The sequence below is a fragment of the Sinohyriopsis cumingii genome, unplaced genomic scaffold, assembly GCF_028554795.1.
Source record: "Sinohyriopsis cumingii isolate HCF-2022 unplaced genomic scaffold, ASM2855479v2 utg000552l, whole genome shotgun sequence".
Classification (NCBI taxonomy): Eukaryota; Metazoa; Mollusca; class Bivalvia; order Unionida; family Unionidae; genus Sinohyriopsis; species Sinohyriopsis cumingii.
Genome location: NW_028315908.1, coordinates 514,639 through 534,516, shown reverse-complemented (window position 1 = coordinate 534,516; position 19,878 = coordinate 514,639). Strand labels below are relative to the sequence as shown.

General features: G+C 34.5%; 2 protein-coding genes across 3 annotated transcripts in view; one reads left to right on the top strand and one right to left on the bottom strand.

Annotated features, from left to right (window-relative positions):
* LOC149773812 (cytosol aminopeptidase-like) overlaps nucleotides 1-4,945 on the bottom strand; it is a 36,225-nt gene extending 31,280 nt beyond the window's left edge. The window contains exon 1 of the mRNA XM_089945949.1: nucleotides 4,835-4,945. Coding sequence (XP_089802075.1) covers nucleotides 4,835-4,921 — 87 coding nt within the window. The 5' untranslated portion in view covers nucleotides 4,922-4,945. The remainder of the gene's footprint in view (nucleotides 1-4,834) is intronic.
* A 516-nt stretch (nucleotides 4,946-5,461) lies between these two features.
* LOC149773811 (arsenite methyltransferase-like) overlaps nucleotides 5,462-19,878 on the top strand; it is a 31,025-nt gene continuing 16,608 nt past the window's right edge. The window contains exons 1-6 of one of the 2 annotated variants that reach the window (XM_089945951.1): nucleotides 5,462-5,536; nucleotides 8,592-8,766; nucleotides 11,720-11,870; nucleotides 13,619-13,755; nucleotides 16,444-16,513; nucleotides 19,313-19,394. In XM_089945951.1, coding sequence (XP_089802077.1) covers nucleotides 8,600-8,766; nucleotides 11,720-11,870; nucleotides 13,619-13,755; nucleotides 16,444-16,513; nucleotides 19,313-19,394 — 607 coding nt within the window. In that variant the 5' untranslated portion in view covers nucleotides 5,462-5,536; nucleotides 8,592-8,599. The remainder of the gene's footprint in view (nucleotides 5,537-8,591; nucleotides 8,767-11,719; nucleotides 11,871-13,618; nucleotides 13,756-16,443; nucleotides 16,514-19,312; nucleotides 19,395-19,878) is intronic. The other variant, XM_089945952.1, reaches the window with a different exon arrangement.

The following is a 19,878-nucleotide window of genomic DNA, read 5'->3' as shown; positions in this document are numbered from 1 at the left end:
CCTAGCAACTCACCTCCATGACTCTATGGGCATGTGTTATGCACCTCCACCACAGACTGATTGGGTGATGTCAAAGTGAATGATAACTGAACAGCTAGTACATGAAGACCACTCATGGAAAGACTGAGATGTCTGTAATTCAGGATCAGATGCAATATGAAGAATAATCTTTATGTTCATTATATGTTTAACAAATAAAAAAAAATCATTTTTGATTAGAAAGGTTTGGTAAGTTTCTATGCAAAACTTCTATGTTTTTCAACGTGATCAAAGAAAACGGACTTTGCTCATACTTCCTGGAATTTTATGTTTTTACATTATTTCAAAGTAATCTGAATTATGAGAAGAAGCACAGTTTTCAGGTTTTTTTAGATGCATAAATGTATCCTCCTGTTAGAAATTAAATGGTAATATCAACAATAACATGAGTTCACATGGTTGTGCAATATGAAGGACTTTGATCCAAATTTGGTTATGAACCAATCAGACCCACCCTTTTGAGTTCACTAAAAGCCATGTTTTCTCTAGGACCTGATGTAAACCAGCATTCAGTCATTTCATTTATTGAATGCTGCAAAACTCTCCATATCATTCTTGCTCAAAACTGGAACAGAAATGAAGTTGAAAAGACATAGGTCATTCCTAAAATATCAATCTGTAAAAATAATTGCTTCAAGTTTTGCATCTAGTTCAACTCAAAGATGTGGATGTGTCACAATTATAGAAAATACTCTATATATCAATATAACATGCAGCTACCAACTCATGGAACTAAAGGGATTAAAATACAATGTAATTATCTCAGTTCCTTTAGGATGTAAAACTTCGTACTGGAGGAATTTATAAGTTGCTTAACTTAATGGTCATATAGGTACCACTCCATATATTTGACCAATGAAGCATTATGAAGTCTATATGAGTGTAGGTCAGCTAATTATTATTCATTTCAAAGAAGTGCTAATATTAGGCAACCAATAAAATATAGCGAATGGAAATAATACTGTTTCCCATCTGTCACATGCTTTGCTTTGTACACAAAGTTTATAGCTTTAGATACAATTAAGCATAAGACATCTTCATAAGGTTGGGGGCTAAACAAGGAGCAGGTGGGCTGAATATTAATAATTTACCAGTGTCTTTCAAGAACCTCATAATTAAATTCACATCTTTTTGGCATGTTCAGTGTTTCTTTCATGCAAATTAGATAAATCTTTTAGAAACCAATCCATTCAAAAAGCAATCATTTCATTTGTGGAGATGTGGTGGTTGGGCAGGGATTTTCATTAACAAAAAAGTTTCAATTCTCAAATAATTTGAAAAAAAAGAACATTTTAAATTTCCAGCAAAGGAAAACCAATTATACCTATTATCTTAATTGAAAAAAAATCAATTAACCTTTTCTAAATTAAATGGGGGTGGGGTCTCTTATAAGCCTAGTCCTACAATATAAGACATAGCACATGTTTTTGTTTTAGTGCTCTGTCTTACTACCAAATAATGACCTTGTATAGCTTGTTCTGATGTTGGCTGACATTGGAATGAGTAGTCAAAGTTTCAGGAATATCGCACACACTTGGCAGCCCATATCAACACTCTTCCACAAATTTATGTGTAATTAATATACTTTCTGTGCTCTCTCTGGATGCATTTTCATGTTCTGTTGACGTCATTGTTGTTGTTGTGGGGTTTAAAGCCATTTTTCAGCACACGATAGGCTATGCATGGCGGCCAGTATTAATGGTGGAGGAAGAACCTGGGAAAACCCCGGGAAGAACCACCAACCCACGAGAAGCTACTGGCAAGCTTTCTCACATACAGTAGTCCCCATCTTATAAGGCCACCCCTAATGCAGCAGGGAAGTGGCCTTATAATGCGGGTGGCCTTTCTAGAGGGGGATGACAAATGCGAATAGTAAATACATATGAAGAAAGTCACAAGTACATTTAATTTTAAATATTTAATATTTTAATTAAAAAATCACATGCATGATGTGAAATAAATGTAAAACAAACTGTGTCATCATTTTCAAAAGAATGCTATCAATAACCATTGATATAGTTTTAATTCTGTCTTCATATTTATGTAACAGTTCACATCATCTGTCACTTTGTTGGTAACAGTCTAAAAAACAAACCAGTCTTGTCACATAAAAAATATCCTTGCTGTCATATCTCCAGCAGATATCGTTAAGTCTTTTGTTCCAATCTTTGACAACTTCATTATTAACATCAGCTGATTCTCCACTAAGGACAGAACACTTTATATTATGTCGCACTTGAAATATGTGCAACCATCCGTTACTTGCGGTAAAGTCGTCATATCCCAATTCAACTGACAAAACTGTTGCTTTTTCTTGTCATTCAAATCAGGATACAAATGTCTCCTGGCTCAAACAATCTTCCTTTCTCTGTCCATTTCACCTTCCCACTTCTGCAGAATTGTTTCATTATCTTTCACGATATTGTTTATCTGAGTCTTCCCGACATTAGTTTTCTGCACGGATCCTCGATGACAACCCCGTCCCCGTCAGTTGAATTACTTTCACGTTCTCCTCTAAACTGAGAATTTTTATTTTCCTCGATGACATGTTGATCTTTTTGTAGTAAGTTATTCATGCTGCCAACTACAATACTGATAAAACAATTTTGTATGCATCTAAACAAATTGCCATGTGTTTTTAAAGGAAGTGATCTTGTCACGTGATTCGTTAGTCACAGTCTGGTACACTAGTGTTTTTATACATTTCTTTACACTAAGTGAGAGAAGCCAAAACGGCTTCGATATGTACCATTAACATCATGCAGATTTGACCTCGTGGCCATTAGGATTTGTAATTTTGACAATTATTGTCAGTAGTAATAGCCACTGATTATCAAAGTGAACAAGCTCAACATCTTACTAAGGGAAGCCATAAAGGCTACCAAACTATTTTCCTGTTGACTTGGGTATTGTACATCGATATTGCCACTTCTCAGCTGTTACTACTGTTCAATAATTGTAATTTTAACAATTATCAGTGACTAAACCTGACATCTTATGATAACACAGCAGTAAGGCTAATTGGATTACATGTATGTACCCTTTTGTATGGATTAAAGGTTGAGTATTTCTCAGTTTTTATGGAATAAATTTGGCTTCTCGTGAGGCGTAAATGATATAATATTAACCTTAGTGGTAAATGTACTTTACTCAACACTTCTTTCAGTAACGAAAGCCTGACAGTGGGGAAACAGAAATCGGATTACTTAACACAAGTTATGAATAAAATACTGGTTCTGGATACATATTCAAATAAAATGCGGCCACTTGTGAGGGGTAAATTTTATATTATTTCACTAATATGCTGGCCGCTGGTCACGTTAGCCGGGTGGCCTTTCGCGAGGGGTACTTTTGAATACAAACTCGTCGGTGCCAACGGATTCTGTCCGTAAGGAGCGGGTGGCCGCTGGTCAGGAGGGCCGTTCAAGAGGGGGACTACTGTACCCACATTGGCCGAATCCTGGACTTTCTGTTGACATACATTTAAATTTGTTGCAATGTGTCGGTAGTCGAGGTATGCCAAAGTATGTTTAAGTAGGTTCATGTGGAGGATATGTTTCTTGAACAAAACTACATGTTGCTTACAGTTCCAATTGGCATAATATATTTTTATTTGTTTCGTTAAAGAATAACTTAACCCAATTTTGGCATTCGCAGCTTTCCAGCCAACTGAAATGTAGGCCAATGAAACTTGAAAACAGGTCCACCTCTTTTGTGAGAATTTTAATTTATTAGAGAAAAGACATCAGGGTAAGTAAAGTCTGACAAAAACATTGTCTTTACTTTGCAGAAAAGTGTTGTTATTGGTTACCAGTTGTGTGTGATATTCATGAAAATTTTACTTTTGTTACACGGTTAGTCGACACCAAAACATGCTACAGAGTTAGGAAGTAAGACCCATCACCCCCCAGAACAAAAATATCAGGTGATGTGTGTTATGATGTAGGACTATTATAAGCCCTGATTTATAATATGAGAGTCACTTATCTAGATTCAGAGAGGCTCAGACTATCCAACATTTTGAGTTCTACAAATATTTATGTCCCTGGTTGTTGTTGTTGTTGTAGGGTTTAATGCCATTTTTCAGCACAAGATAGGCTACACATGGCGGCCAGTATTAATGGTGGAGGAAGAACCGGGCAAACAACTAGAAAGAACCACCGACCCACGATAAGCTACTGGCAAGCTTTCTCACATACCAACAAAGGCCAAACCCGCAAATCGAAAACACGCAGTGGTGAGATGGCAGTGATCCGTAACAGTGAGCGCTTTAGACCACTCGGGGCCCCCTTATGTCCCTGGTTTTCATCCACAGCACAAAGTACAAGTATTTATCAGTACCCTCAAATTGTTCTCCTTCTCTTTTGCATATGATAAAGCTGCCACGGGAAAGCACAAAATGGGGGGCTTGCCGATCTCTGTCAAAAAATGGGGTGGGGGCTTGCCGATCTCTGTGTTATGGTGCCTCTGTTTTCGTATGCTAAGTTTTTAGTCCAACAAGTTGTCCTCCAATAATACGTAGGAAAAAAAAACAGAGATAAACTAACTTGTCCGTCTAGCTAATTGTTTTTTTTTACAAGATGTTTCTTTTGAATTAGATGATGTCTGATGCCTTATAATGTTAGACAAATGTAAACTATGGAGTGGGTTTTAGACCAAACCATAAGAAAGGAGTTTGGAAAATCTAGTGGAAAACACCAGTTTTCGATATTTACTTGAAAACTAATCTGCAAGACCTTGTCATAGAGTATAATAGATACAGATATTAAAGTAATGACGTGTCATACTTTCTCACCCTTAGAATGCTTGTATGAATCAGACGGCACAATTTATGGGTAGTCACAAATCCAGCCGTTCGCATACACCTCACGGGCGCAGCCATATTGTGTGAAGGTCATGACCTAATAGCTTAAACCCGCACTCAGGATACGGAAAGAATTTACAGAAAAATATATACGATCGCCTCCCGCTGATTCAGATAAAGCAAAGTGGTGTTACTTTTTTCAAAATTATTTGAATTACGGGCAAAATTTAAATGATTGATGGAACCCAACAACTATTTTTTTGCTTACTTAATATGACTGAAATGTCAAATACTTGAAAGTTTAGCTTAATAATTGAAAGAGTAATTTCTTTATTAATTCGTAAGGAGGAACCGCCTGACGCTGTCAGCATATCAGAGCCACAGGGGCTCGTTACAAAGAAAATCAAGGGATGGGGGTTCTAACCTGTAATAATATAACAATATTATATTATTACAGATTAGAACCCCTCATCCCTTGATTTTCTTTGTAACGAGCCCCTGTGATCAGAGCTGTATTTTTTTCTTTCTGTTTCTGTGATTACCGTAAGATAAGTTAATTTCAATTTCCGGATCTTCATTTGTAGTGCATGTTCTATCCTTAATTAGTCTGGCATGATAGGATTATCTTGGGTTTTATCACGAGCCTGTGTTTCCCGCGGGCCAGCACGAACGACATAGTACGTTGACATGAACGTAAGTGTAAAATAATACTCAGCTTACCTGTACCACATCCCGCAGTAATGAATAACGTAATTTTATAGACAGCGCTACTGGCTAGGGATTAGATGAGATCAGCAGGATGTCAAATTAAATCAAACAATCGTTATTTAAAGTTGGTTCATATTAAGGTTCCCATAACACTTAGTTCCATGCGAGTTAGTCTTACAACGTAAGACACATCACCCGATATTTTTGTTCTGGGGTGTGATGGCACTAAAACAAAAACAAAATGTGCTATGTCTTACATTGTAGGACTACAAGGGAGTTTGACGTTAGATTTGTGTTTTCATATTTTTTCTCCAGTCCAGGTCCAATTTTTATAAACACCATCCTTTCCAAAAAATTAAAAAATAAAAAAATAAAAAATTAAGCAAAAGCTAGCAGATACTATATAATAATGGACTCTAACAGCTTGTGCACCAATATTAAATGCTGGTGTTACATATAAAACTTGCCACAATTATCCGGAAATAATCTGTCCAGAAATTACAATTTAAAGAATCATATATGAAAATAGTCAGTCAGATAACACAAATTGAATTACACAAATTTGGAAGTGTGTCACTTTATCAATCTCTGACTGGCCAAAGTCAAGTGGAACATTTAAGTTATAAATTGATCACATAATCATGTGTGGATAAACTTAGAGTAGCAGGACTGTATTGTAACCAGCGATTATAGAAACAATGTTTGTTTTGCCAATTGTTGTGTTAATAGTTAAATAAACACACTTGGATCAAATGATCCACACTTTTGACATATGGTCAATGGATAGGCATCAGTTTTTTTTGCGGGGTTCAAACTAGACTTGAATTTTAGGGAGAAGTAACTTCTCTTTTTTACAGAACAGGGAGAAGTGGAAGCAAAGCAAAAAAGGCAATATATATATATATATATATATATATATATATATATATATATATATATATATATATATATATATATATATATATGAAAATAAATTATTTCCTAAATCCAATGTTGATTCAAATAAGAGATTCATACATATACACATACACATATACTTGTGTGTATGAATCTCTTATTTGAATCAACATTGGATTTAGGAAATAATTTATTTTCAGGTAGAATATTTTTTTAGTGTAATGTATATTATAAACACATTTGGTAACTGTTTAAAATTTATCATATTCATATGTAGTGTATTTTGGTCATATGACTTTGAAGGAGAATAATTGGAACTATACATTATAATGAATTTGAGTAACTCGATTACAATATTGTAATTGCAAGTTAATAAAATCAACGTAATCAACTACGCTTAATCAAGATTTTTTTCTACTTTCTAAAAGTTCACTACAAGAGCACTTGAAAGAGTTCTAAACTTGTTTGAAACAACCCTGTACCATGTACATGAGAGCAAATGCACACGTCTTCAGGTTATACTGATTGTCCTAATTTCTTTGTTGCCAATAAAATATTACTGTAACTATTCATAGATAACACACTCATAAAATTACAGACATGGCTCCTTTATAGTCAGCATATTAACCAAACCCTACTTTCCAGCAGAATCAATACTGACAACATGTGAGTGCATCTATTTTTAGAAAAGAGAGGTTTTCATAATGTAACCACTCACTTTATACTTCATTACACAATCCATTGATAGGATTGCAAATTTATGGTCTTATTAAGTAATGTTAAGGACTGCCCTGGTGGCTTAGTGGTTGGAGCATCTGCCTCCGATACGGGAGGTCATGTGTTTGAACCCTGGCCGAGTCATACTAAAGACTTACAAAAAGACCTACAAAAATGGTACTAACAGCATTAAGAGATTAGTATTAGGACTGGTTGGCCTGGTGTCAGGATAATGTGACTGGGTGGGACATCATGCTACATGTCTACGTCATGATGCCCCAGTGCTAGACATCACTATGAACTGCCACACTGCAGACATCGTAGCAGTCTGACTGAAATGTTATGTTAGGGATTGGTTAAATAGTATTTGCTTTGCTGCTTTTTGGTATTTTGACAAATAGGCCTTCAACGCAAGTCAGAAAACAACTTTGACCTTACAGTGTTTCTCACAAATTCCACAACAGCATTGTACCATACATTTCTGACCTACATAATTGCATTTTAAAGCTAAATCTTAAATAACATAATATGTAGACTTTGCTTTCTATAAATATATTTGGGGGTCCTGAGTAGCAGAGTGCTTTAAAGTGCTGTCCATTACAGATCACTGCCATCTCACCTTTATCTGCGTGGGTTCGAATCTATAATTCAGCCAATATGGGCATGTGAAAAGCTTGCCAGTAGCTTCTCGTGGGTCGGTGGTTCTTTCCGAGGGTTTTCCCGGGTTCTTCCTCCACGATTAATACTGGCTGCCATGTATAGCCTATCGTGTGCTGAAAAATGGCATTAAACCCTACAACAGCAACTATAAATATATTTGCCCAATGGTTTACAAAAGCAGTCTAATTAAGTGGTACCTACCAGACACAGCGATACCTGCCATTATTTCCCCATTACAATTTACAAGTTCAAACTGATTTTATGAAGAAATAATGTACATGCTACAGTTAAATTCCAGATCGCCAATTCTGTTCTTAATGCACAAATTGCTATTTGCATACTATTGTTGAAGTTTCAAAACACAAGCATGTATGTTTTTATCATTCAAGGATAACTTGCAGAAATCAGGCAGTAATAGTTGCTATAACTTACTCAGGAAAGGGTTAATGGTCAAACAGCTATCAAAACAAGTACCTGTGAATGTGCAAGAGTTTGTTGGCACAATTGATATCAACACTAGCTATTTTGATGGCTTGATACCTACATTTCACCTTGAGCAAAAATAAAACACTGGAACTAACCTGGCTAAGGTGAGTGGGCATAAATAAAATGACTAAAAATGACTGTCACTCAATGTACCACTAAAAAATAACAGGGCAAAGTCATTTTTGCTTTCTTATCAGAAGAAGGCAAAGTTTACATTTTTTAGGCAATGTAGTCGCTCACTTCGCCTAATGTAGCATGACCCCTGCTTTTGTATTTTCAGCAGAAAGAATGGCGATGGACAATGGAATAATTTTTGATTCAGTCAAGCATTGCTATGGAAAAGTGTTTCAGAGAACTGAAGATTGTAAAGTACAATCATGTCCAGAAAGTAAAATGCCAAAGGAAAAGCATGTTATAGAAGCACTGAGAATGGTGCACGAACAGGTGACCACAAGGTACAGGTATACTTATATTATTATCTTATTCCAGAGTATAGATGGATTTCAATGGATATAATGGAAATACAGGAAAAATTCTGTCTGTTCATGTGTCTGTTCAGAACTTTTGCGTATCGGTATATATATATATATATATATATATATATATATATATATATATATATATAGTATAGATCATATGATTATCTTTTTCTCTTTGCATCATACGGGGGGTGTAGAGGAGTATGGAAAATCTCCATATTGCCACTTTGCAAACAGGAGATTCATGGCATTTGAAGGGTGAGAAATATCTCTTACACTATGTATTCTTTCAAATTTTTCAGATTTAAAGCACTGTATTACTTATCTACACAAGTTGTTCTTTTTTATACTCATGATATATTTTTCTCATATTTTTTATTGTTCTTTCAATGATTTTAAAATCTGACTTCTTTTTCATTTGTAATGATAATATAATACATTAAAATAAACATTGGTAATTCTTCTAAATTATAGTAACGTTAACTGAAAATATAATAGCATGACTGTAGAAATGCTGGGTATGAAATATCCTGGCTATGAAATGACGTATGCACCAAACTGGACTCCCCAGCCACACACAGACACACACCAAGCCTGAATTTGATTCAACATATTTAATCATGTTTTTTAAAACACATGGTAAAAAAGGGTATGTAAACCTATAGTCCTTTTCTGAGTCCAGGCCTTTAAGTCTTTGTATCAGTTCTGTAACATGATGGCAATTAAATGATGAGGTAGTAGCTTGTGCTCTAACAAAAGAAAAGCATTTTTACTGTCTGTTAAACTCACATGATTTTTTCCAAGACATGTTTGGTGTTTAAGGTCTAATTTGAAAGGGTAGGTTTGTTTTACTCCCATCCAGCTGGGTATAATTAAATAATTAAATACATGCAGAACTTGCCTTTTATGGACAGAAGTCTGTCATAACTCGAGGGACAAACATTGCTTGCACCCAAGGGTTTGTACCATATCATACCTGGGCCGCAAGATGGAGAGCAGCAACATGCATCACTTACAGTCTCTCTTATCAGGATTATGGACTGGATACGTGGATCAAGTATCCTATAACATGTCCCAACCTCAAGAACTGGACTATGTCATGCCGGCCAAGATGGCCATGTTCCTTCATGACTGGACTTGCCCAATAAGTGATTGCAATGGGCCATGACCACAATTGATCATACTTTATCGGCTACCAGAAAACAAACTTGTCCAGTTCCACGACTTGCATAGTGCTGCCAAGCTCTTCCTAGGTATATTCTCAGTTTAGTGCTGTTAAACCAACAAACCCACTTCACGAAACCAGTTATGCCTGAACTAGTCAAACTCACATGGTACTGCTATGCACTTCCTGTGGAAGATGTACAGTTTATAATGATACCCTCATGGATCACTCTTCCTCACAATAGTAACTCAAAACACTTCCGGCATATGATGTCCTTCTTGGAACCTCCATTTTCAAGAGATATCTCTTCACTCGCCCTCAAACCTTTGCCACCAAGAGACTTTACTTATTGACATGTTAGAAGTAATGGGATCTAACTCCCAAGTGTCGTGGGCCACATGATTGACATTCTTCTCCATCTACTTCATAGGTAGCACTGTAAACATCAACTTGACTACCTCAATCTATAGCTGATGAAGCATCATCATTAGAGCTTACTTGGACTAGTTCAGTCCTTATTTTTCTACATCACCTGCCAAGTCTTAGGGTAAACAGTTCCGATATAGGTGAGAATTATCAATGGAATAATCTATTTTCAATTGCTTGCACAGTCAGAACAGTTATTGAGATTTCAGAGCTGAGTACATTGTCAATTACAAGTTGCAAGCATCGACAGGTGTATTATATGATAAATACCTCCTGTTTTCCATTTGAATACTCATGAGTTGATTTGCAATGTCGTGACCATGGGAATAAACTTGTATCCAATATTTTGATGGTCCTCTATATGCTTCCACTAGGAATCTCAATGGAAGAAGCGGGTGCATATTCATAGGATGGTCCATTTCATAACAGAGGTACAACATCCTATAGCTGAACTAGCAACTATGAACTTTAAAACAGGTGGAAGAGATTTGATGCTCTCAACCCCCACCTTACAGAACTATCTCTGCCCAAGGTATGCTTGCAATCTCCATGATCTATTCTCCTACCTTAATGATCAGGTTGACAGAATTTGCTACAAACCATTGTTCCTTTCGATCTCAGTTATAGCAGAGGATTTTACAAGGCAACAAGGTTACAAATTTTCCTAGAGTGCATGCCGATGGGAAACAGTCCTATAAATGCTGAACTAAAAAATCACTCTGCCTGGCCACCACCTAAATGGGCAGATAACTTTAGCTTTTTAGCCCAAAGGTTTTAACTTGGGAGGGCTGGATTTTTGAGGTAGTAGTAGTTCTCTTATGGTATTATGATGGGTAAGTATTCATGAAGGATTTTACTAAAAATATTAGATTCCTCTGACCAAGATGTCAAACCTTGAAAATAAAATTACAGTTCTTTTGTGAGCTTCTTATTGTTGCTGACTGCAATCAGTCATTTAATTTAATGGAACTTGTTTCCTAATTGCAGAGTTTTGATAGTGGCATCAGAGTTCATATTTTCCTGGAGAGTTATCACATGAATTAAGGTCCTTATATTGCCAAAAAAACTATAGGTTAGTTTTTTTATGCAAGTAGCTTGTTCTAATTTTATATCAGACGGCTTCTAGTTTTGGTATTTTGAAAGATGAAAGCCCAGTACATACAAATATGCTACCAAATGCAGGAGTTGAACAGTCTGATTTAAATTAAGTTCACTTAATACCTTGAATTGATTTACTTATATTGCATATACATAAGTGTTAAGTAAACAAATTGTATTGGTGCAAATGAATGTGTAATCAAAATGTTTTTGAATAACTAGAGTGTGAATTTTTATCAGACATTTTGGATGTGGCCTTGTGATCCCAGAGAAGCTGGAGGGCATGCATGTCCTTGACCTTGGCAGTGGAAGTGGGCGTGACTGTTTTGCCTTGAGCAAGTTGGTTGGCCAGAATGGCTTTGTAACTGGCATTGACATGACAGATGAACAGGTGATTTCAAAGGCAGTTTGTTCATGCATGATACAAGGCACCTTATTACCTGTAAAGTTTTATAAACTTTGCATCTTGATCAGTCTTTTTGCATGCATTTAGGTTATAACCTATTTTCTAACTACTTTTCTTTATTTGCCATATGGTATACTTCAGTTGAATTTCCTGGTATTTTGTTTTTGCCTCTGGTTGCAAAGGTAAAAGATTTTAAGTTTTAAGATGCCTTGTAGAAACAAAAAGTAATCCACAATGATTTGAAAAAAAATGGCTGATTTATCTGGCATTCATGATTTGAATCCAGAAGTGGGTTTTTCAGCATCCAGAAGTGGGTTTTTCAGCATATTGTTTTGCAGTACGATAGGTGTTTGGCATTTTCTGCATCTTGCAACAGTTATTAAACTTCCAAAACCCTTTCCTTTCTGGTAATATTTTTAATTCGGCTTTAATAACAACTCTAGTGTCTATGTCTTTCTTCTATAATATGTTACGTGTTTAGGCTTGAATAAACAGTAACACAGAAAGAGTGAAAACAACAAGCTTTTTAAAATTTAACAAATAATTTTTTTTGGGGAAAATTCTGTAAAAATGAAAAAAGGAGAAGAACTTATGGTTTCAAGAATCAAATCCAAAAATAATCTAAGAATAATCCACGAATTAAATTACAAAAGTCCTAATAATAAATGTTCTAATAATTTCAAATTCGAATCCTGATGTACAATCCAAGATGGATGACGATGCCATATGCTGTAGTCAGTACTGTGCTTATCTACAGTTCCTTGTAGAAATACAGATAATGGCACTCCGGTATTGGAAATCCAAATTAAACTTGTAAACAACGTCTTTCCAAAATCTGTGAGCACTCTTCAAATATTTCCAGAGAATAAAGAATTAATCCTTTTGAAATCCAACTGATCTGAAGAAAATTATAGCTCAAATCTGGCTACAACAAATTAACTTGACATCAATATGAAAAGCTCAGAACTGAGAAATCTCTCTCTACACATCTCTATTAAAACTAACAAATGAGTAGTTATGGAAAAACCAGATTTGCGAAATAAAAGGGGGGTCACGTGATCTTGTTTATATCACGTATACAGAATATGGCCTTTGATTAGACCAATGATTTTATTCCCAGAATAAAAAAAAGTGTTAACTTCTTAACCCACGTAATCCCATCATGACCTTGACAACAACCAATCATTTTAAAATAAAATATAACTTTGTTTACTAATTTTGAATCACGGTCAGAATTTGGATCAACACCTGGTGTTTATAAACTAACAGTCAGGGTCAAACAATTTTCTGAAGAAGTATCATCTCTAGTGAAAAAATTTGCATTATAATAGAATAAAAAATTTAAAACTGACAAACAATTAAATTAAAATTAAAATTAATATGACTATATTGAATCAGATATACGTAACAATTAAATATTATATATATAGAGTTCTTCCTTGAACATTCTTCATACAACATGGGTTCACTTGTTATGGAGATTATTGTTCATTTGCAGTCAAAAGTAGGTTACATTATAATGACCTAATTTCCATGATAAAGTGACAGTCTGAAGATGCAGAATGTGAGTGGGTAAGACAAAGCAGTCACTGGAGTCCTAGTGATATTATATTTTAATCAGTATTTTTGATGCCAATCATACTTAAATGAACCATTGCCATACATTTTCTGGTTGCAAAAAATGTTTTACAACAGTAACATGTACATGCAATCTTTTCTCCCCATTATTTCAGTTGAAAGTTGCCAGAGATTACATTGACTACCACACAGATAAATTTGGTTACAGCACTCCCAATGTGAAGTTTATTCAAGGGTACATTGAAAAATTGACAGAAGCAGGCATTCCAGAAGACTCACAGGATATCATTATGTATGCTTATTTTCCTTAAGAGATTTTCCCAAGTCATTAGTACTATGTCACTGCATGGCCATATTTTGAATACAGTATGTATTATATAAATTAATGTATTTCGAATACAGTGTGCATTATATAAATTCTTGTGTGAAGACTTAAAAAGTTTTTAATTTTGTTTATTTTTTATGCCCATCATGACTGTGGTAGCTGCATATTTTAACCCTTTTCCCCTATCTTTCCATGTGTCCATTCAGTTAATTTTTATATTTAGGTCTGTGTTTAGGCACTACAGATGGGGATTCATGTTTCATCAGTGTTTTTTCTTTGTTATACTATACTATGTATCACTGATCAACAACTGTACATGCTGTAGAGTAGAACCTGTCTTGAAAGACCACCCCTTCTGCCTAAACGTAATGGTCTTTCAAGATAGGTGGTCTATCATAACAGGTCATAACACTATATAATCAATAAAGCTGTACATGGAGATCCTGGACAGGTATTACTGTATTATGTATCAGCATGTCATTAACTGTTCTGCATTTGTACATAATCTACTATACATCAGCATGCTGTTCACTGATTGACAACTGTACCTATTTTTTATGTATATGCAATCTGTTAACTGAACTAAAGCTTTACCTGCTGTTTTAGTGTGCCATTAACTGATCTACAGCTGTACATACTGTATTATCTAACAGTAATGCCATTAACTGATCTACAGCTGCACCCACTGTTTTATGTATAAGCATGCCATTAACTCAGTCTACAGCTGTACCTACTGTTGTATGTATATGCAAACTATTAACTTTATCAGCATGTTCTTAACTGATCTACAACAGTACTTACTCTACTTTGTATCAGCACACCTTTAACTGATCTACCTGCCCATCCTGTATTATCTATCAGGATGTCATTAACTGATTTACAATGTCATTAAACAGCCAATGACATCACTGTACAAACTGTACTATGCATCAGCATGCCATTAACTGATCTACAACTGTACATACTGTATTATCTAACAGTAATGCCATTAACTGCTCTACAGCTATACATACTGTATTATGTATAATTATGTCTTTAACTGATTTACGACTGTACATCCTGTACTGTGTATCAGCATGTCATTAATTGATTTAGAACTGTACAGTCATGCTGTGTTGTTATTAGCATGTCATTAACTATTCTACAACTGTACATACTGTACTGTGTATCAGAAATTGATTAACTGATCTACAACTGTACATACTGTATTGTGGATCAACTACTGTACATAAGGTACTGTGTGTCAAATGCCATTAACAGATTTAAATTAGCCTACAGTTTTGTCTCAAGTAAATAATGATACTTTCATGTCTTTTTGTCTTTTGTTCAGTTAGTCCCCTCACACCACAAACCATTTAAAATATTATAAATTAGGTGCCCATTTATTTTGTGTTTCACTTGTTCAAAATAAGGTAATATATATTTTAATATTTTCATTTTCTATTATCTATATGGCAGAATGGTAAATATAAAAAAATTTCTTACTATTTCTATTTTCCTTATGATACTTGAAAGTCTGATCAAGATAACAGTGTTGTGATTAAAGCATAATTCAGTCAGTAATAGTTAATAATAGAAAAATGAGGGAATCATTAAGTGAAAATAGCTTGCTTTGCAAGTAGTTATCAGACCCTCCTTCACTAATGTTGGAAAATTTCTCCTATGAATGACTTTTTTGTGCTGTATGTGATGCCTCTGACAATTTAGGGACTTGATTATTTGAAAAAGGTGTAGAAACAATACCAATAAGTTTATAATTATAAATTGTGTACTTGGACATCCAACACTGATGCTACCTTTCTCATCCTGAGAATCTTATTGCTACTTCTCAAGAATGGACATTCATTTGGTCCACTAAAAGTGATTTAATATGATGTTAAGATTGCCTTAAATTGAAATAGTTCGAATTTTACATACAGTATAGCTGTCATGGCAGCCATCTTGAAAATCCTATTACACTGTATTTCTATTCCTTCTGAACTGAGACATTTATCGATATTAGGTTTTCACCAGAAAACTTCTTATGATGTTTAATTGGTCCTAAATGAAAATGGTTCTGATCTGACCTCTTCAAAAATCTTTTTATTGATATTCCTCTTTGATTGATAATGATATCAAGATGGAGTTTTCATCAAAATGATTTTTTGTGATGCTAATTGCTGCTAAATAAAAATGGTGCCAACCTGAGATCAAATATGGATACCATAAAAGTCATATTTAATATCTTTTTATTGCTTCTTCTAACAGAAAGATCATGTCAACATCAGGTTTTCACCTGAAGACTTCTGGTATTTAGTTGGCACTAAAAGAAAATTATGCTGATCTGGCAGCTACTATAAGCACCATGGCAGCCATCTTGTTATTGGTTTCATTCCTAAATGGATGATCATATCTCTATGGATTTTTGCTAGAGGTTTATTATGATATCTATTAGGTCCTGAATGAAAATAGTACATATCTTACATATAATGCAGCCATCACAGCCATCTTGAAAACCTTGTTATTGCTTCAGAATGGCAGAGATGGTTTCAGCCCTCAGCAACTAGAAAGAAGAAATAAAATCAGCCTTACCTTAAAGTCCAGGAGATTGATTTTAGCCATTGGAGCATTTGTCGCACGTGACTCTTTTTGTTTTCAACTTAACCTTTTTTCCAGATCAAACTGTGTCATATGCCTTTGTCCAGATAAGAAAAGCGTGCTAAAAGAAGCATACAAAGTTCTGAAGGTATAGTTAGGTTTTACATTATGAGTATTTTTGATAGTTGTCATCAAATTTTGTTAACGATGTAATATTGCATTAATAATTCATTATGATACTTGGATAGCTCTAAGGCTGGGGTGACCACTTTGCACCACTATGATTTCAGTTTTGTATCTCTTCCAGCAGGTGCAAGTATAAGTGGTCATTTCCTAGAACTTGTTTATATATCGTCTCTAAGACTGCTGTCTGCATCCACCTGGCCATGGGAAGAGTACGTCTAAGTTGCATCCCCTGTTTTAGTGGAGACAACATATTTATCACTCATTTTGACTGTCTGTATCATCATTGTTATCCATTGTCGATAAGGTTTTCAGAGGTTTTATGTGTGGCTATAATCTTAAAATTATTTGAAATATTGCTGTCATACTCAGTAAGTATTGACCTGATTTATGCATTCCAATCCTCCCATTTGATTGGATAGTCAAGGTCATTTTAAAATCTTGATTTAAGTTTTTTGTCAAAGTTTAGTTGAACACATTGTTGGCTGCATAATGCCCAGGAAATCGGAGATAAGGGCCTTTCAGAGAGCCACCAAAGCAGCCAATGCACTTTGGCCTGATAAGGAAATGAATGCATGACCCTTGGATTAGAAGTTTGATACTCTACCAGTTGAACTACTGTAAATCCCAACTATATTGTTTCTCAAACTCATGTATATTCATCACTTAATTCTCATTTTGTATGAGTCATAATTGGGTATAACTGAAATACATATAAAGTCATCACCTAATTCTAAGTTGTACGATTCATAATTGGGTATTACTGAAATACATATATGGCCATCACATATTTTGCAGTTATGAGATCCTAAATTGGGTAGTTCATGTAGGCAAGGGGAATAATTCCTTAATATATATATATTGATTGAATGCCCTTAAAGTCAGTAAATAATGAACCCCTTGATAAAGAGGGTGTTTTCTCCATTTAACTCTATTAAATAATTCCCTTTTGGTTGCCATAAAATTTTAAGATGAAAACAAGTAAAATTCAGTTTTTTGTGTGGAATAGCAGTCATAATAAGGACCATGAGACATACAGAAAGATGAATAATTGTTCATATTAACATAAAGTACAATTATTGTCTATTTTGCCCACACAGACCTGGCATTTCCCAGTGATCTTGTTTTGTAAACCTTTTTAAGTTTCATTATGCCTTTATCAACCTTTTTAAGTTTCTATATGGCTCAATCAACATTAATAACAGTTTCCATATGGCTCAATCAACATTTTTAACAGTTTCTATATGGCTCTTTCAACCTTTTTAACAGTTTCCATATGGTTCTATCAACCTTTCTAATGGTTTCCATATGGTTCTATCAACCTTTATAACTATTTCCATCTGGCTTTTTCAACCTTTTTAACTATTTCCATCTGGCTTTATCAACATTTTAACTATTTCCATCTGCTTTATCAACCTTTCTAACTATTTCAGTCTGTTTCTATCAATCTATTTAATTTCCTTATGGTTATATCAACCCTTTTAACAGTTTCTATCTGGCTTTATCAACCTTTTTAACTATTTCCATCTGGCTTTATCCACCTTTTTACCTATTTCCATCTGGCTTTATCAACCTTTTTAACTATTTACATCTGGCTCTACCAACCTTTTTAACTACAAGTATTTCCATCTGGCTCTATCAACCATTTTAACAGTTTCCTTATGGCTCAATCAACCCTTTTAGCAGTTTCCATCTGGCTTTATCAATCTTACCATCTGGCTCTGTCAACCTTTTTAACAGCTTCCATATGGTTCTATCAACCTTTTTAACAGTTTCCATTTGGCTTTGCCAACATTTTTAACTATTTCCATCTGGCTTTATCAACCATTTTGACTATTTCCATCTGGCTTTATCAACCTTTTTAACTATTTACATCTGGCTTTATCAACCTTTTTAACTATTTACATCTGGCTCAATCAACCTTTTTAACAGTTTCCTTATGGGCCCTATCAACCCTTTTAACTGTGTCCATCTGGCTTTATCAACCATTTTAAGAGTTTCCATCTGGCTTTATCAACATTTTTAACTATTTCCATCTGGCTTTATCAAACTTTTTAACTATTTCCATCTGGCTTTATCAACCTTTTTAACTATTCCATCTGGCTTTATCAACCTTTAAGTTTCTAACTATTCCATCTGGCTCTATCAACCTTTTAAAGTTTCCTTATGGCTCTATCAACCCTTTTAACAGGTTCCATCTGGCTCTATCAACCATTTTAACTATTTCCATCTGGCTTTATCAACCTTTTTAACTATTTCCATATGGCTTTATCAATTTTTTTAACAGTTTTGCAATATTACGATCATCTGAATCATTTTTATATAATGAATTATGATGATTCAACAGCAAATAAAATATATGTACTGGCTTTGCTTTTCATGCCCCCACTATATCTATGGAGGTATCTTATCCTGTTTCGCACATCTGTCACATCATGTCAGATCAAGGTTATTCTTTATCAGTGTATAAATTATGTAATAATTTAATAAATAATAGATTGTAAAATCGTTTTGTTGAATATGTTACAAACAGGTGGTGATCCTGTTATGTAGGATTTAATAAATTGTAGCAAATTTTATAATTAGGTTTTAGATTTAGTTTTAAGACAGTGGTCAAATTTGTCTTTGTCATGTTATGTACAGTCCCTTTTTGACATATAGGATTTTACCTTTTATTTGCATCATATTTGCAGGGGCATCTTTGTTGCTTGGACGCTTTTTTCATATAGTATTGATTATATAATCTTTTTATTCCTAACTCTAGGTTGGAGGAGAGCTGTACTTCAGTGACATGTATGCTGACAGAAGAGTTCCAGAGTGTGTTCATCATGATGAATTTCTTTGGGGTAGGTTCGAATGTTTGCTCACTCATAATTCAGTCTGTCAGTTTAATATTGTATTGCAATGAATCACAAAATATGTTACTATTTCTGTAAATAGAATTGAGAATATTGGAATATTATAGGATATTAAAACAGGTAAATAACATTAATATTTTATTGTTTTTATTGTCATCCACTAACCTCCCAGAGATCATTACATTTTTTTGAAACTCAAAAAGTGTGATTTTACATCCCAAGGAGGATTAGTGCACATGTTAAAAAATGTACAATTTCGAATCTTGTTATCTGTCCATATAATGCCATAGAAGTTTTTTACTGGAAATTCAAGTCAGATTAAAAGAAAATAGAATATTTGTTCCCTTTGAAGCATTTCTTGCATTTTGAAACTGAAAATAGTTGGTATACTTAGGAACTGACCATTTACTTTTTGAGGTGGTGGGTGATGATCGGTATGTGAATTTTTTTAACAACCCTTCCCCCCTAGAAA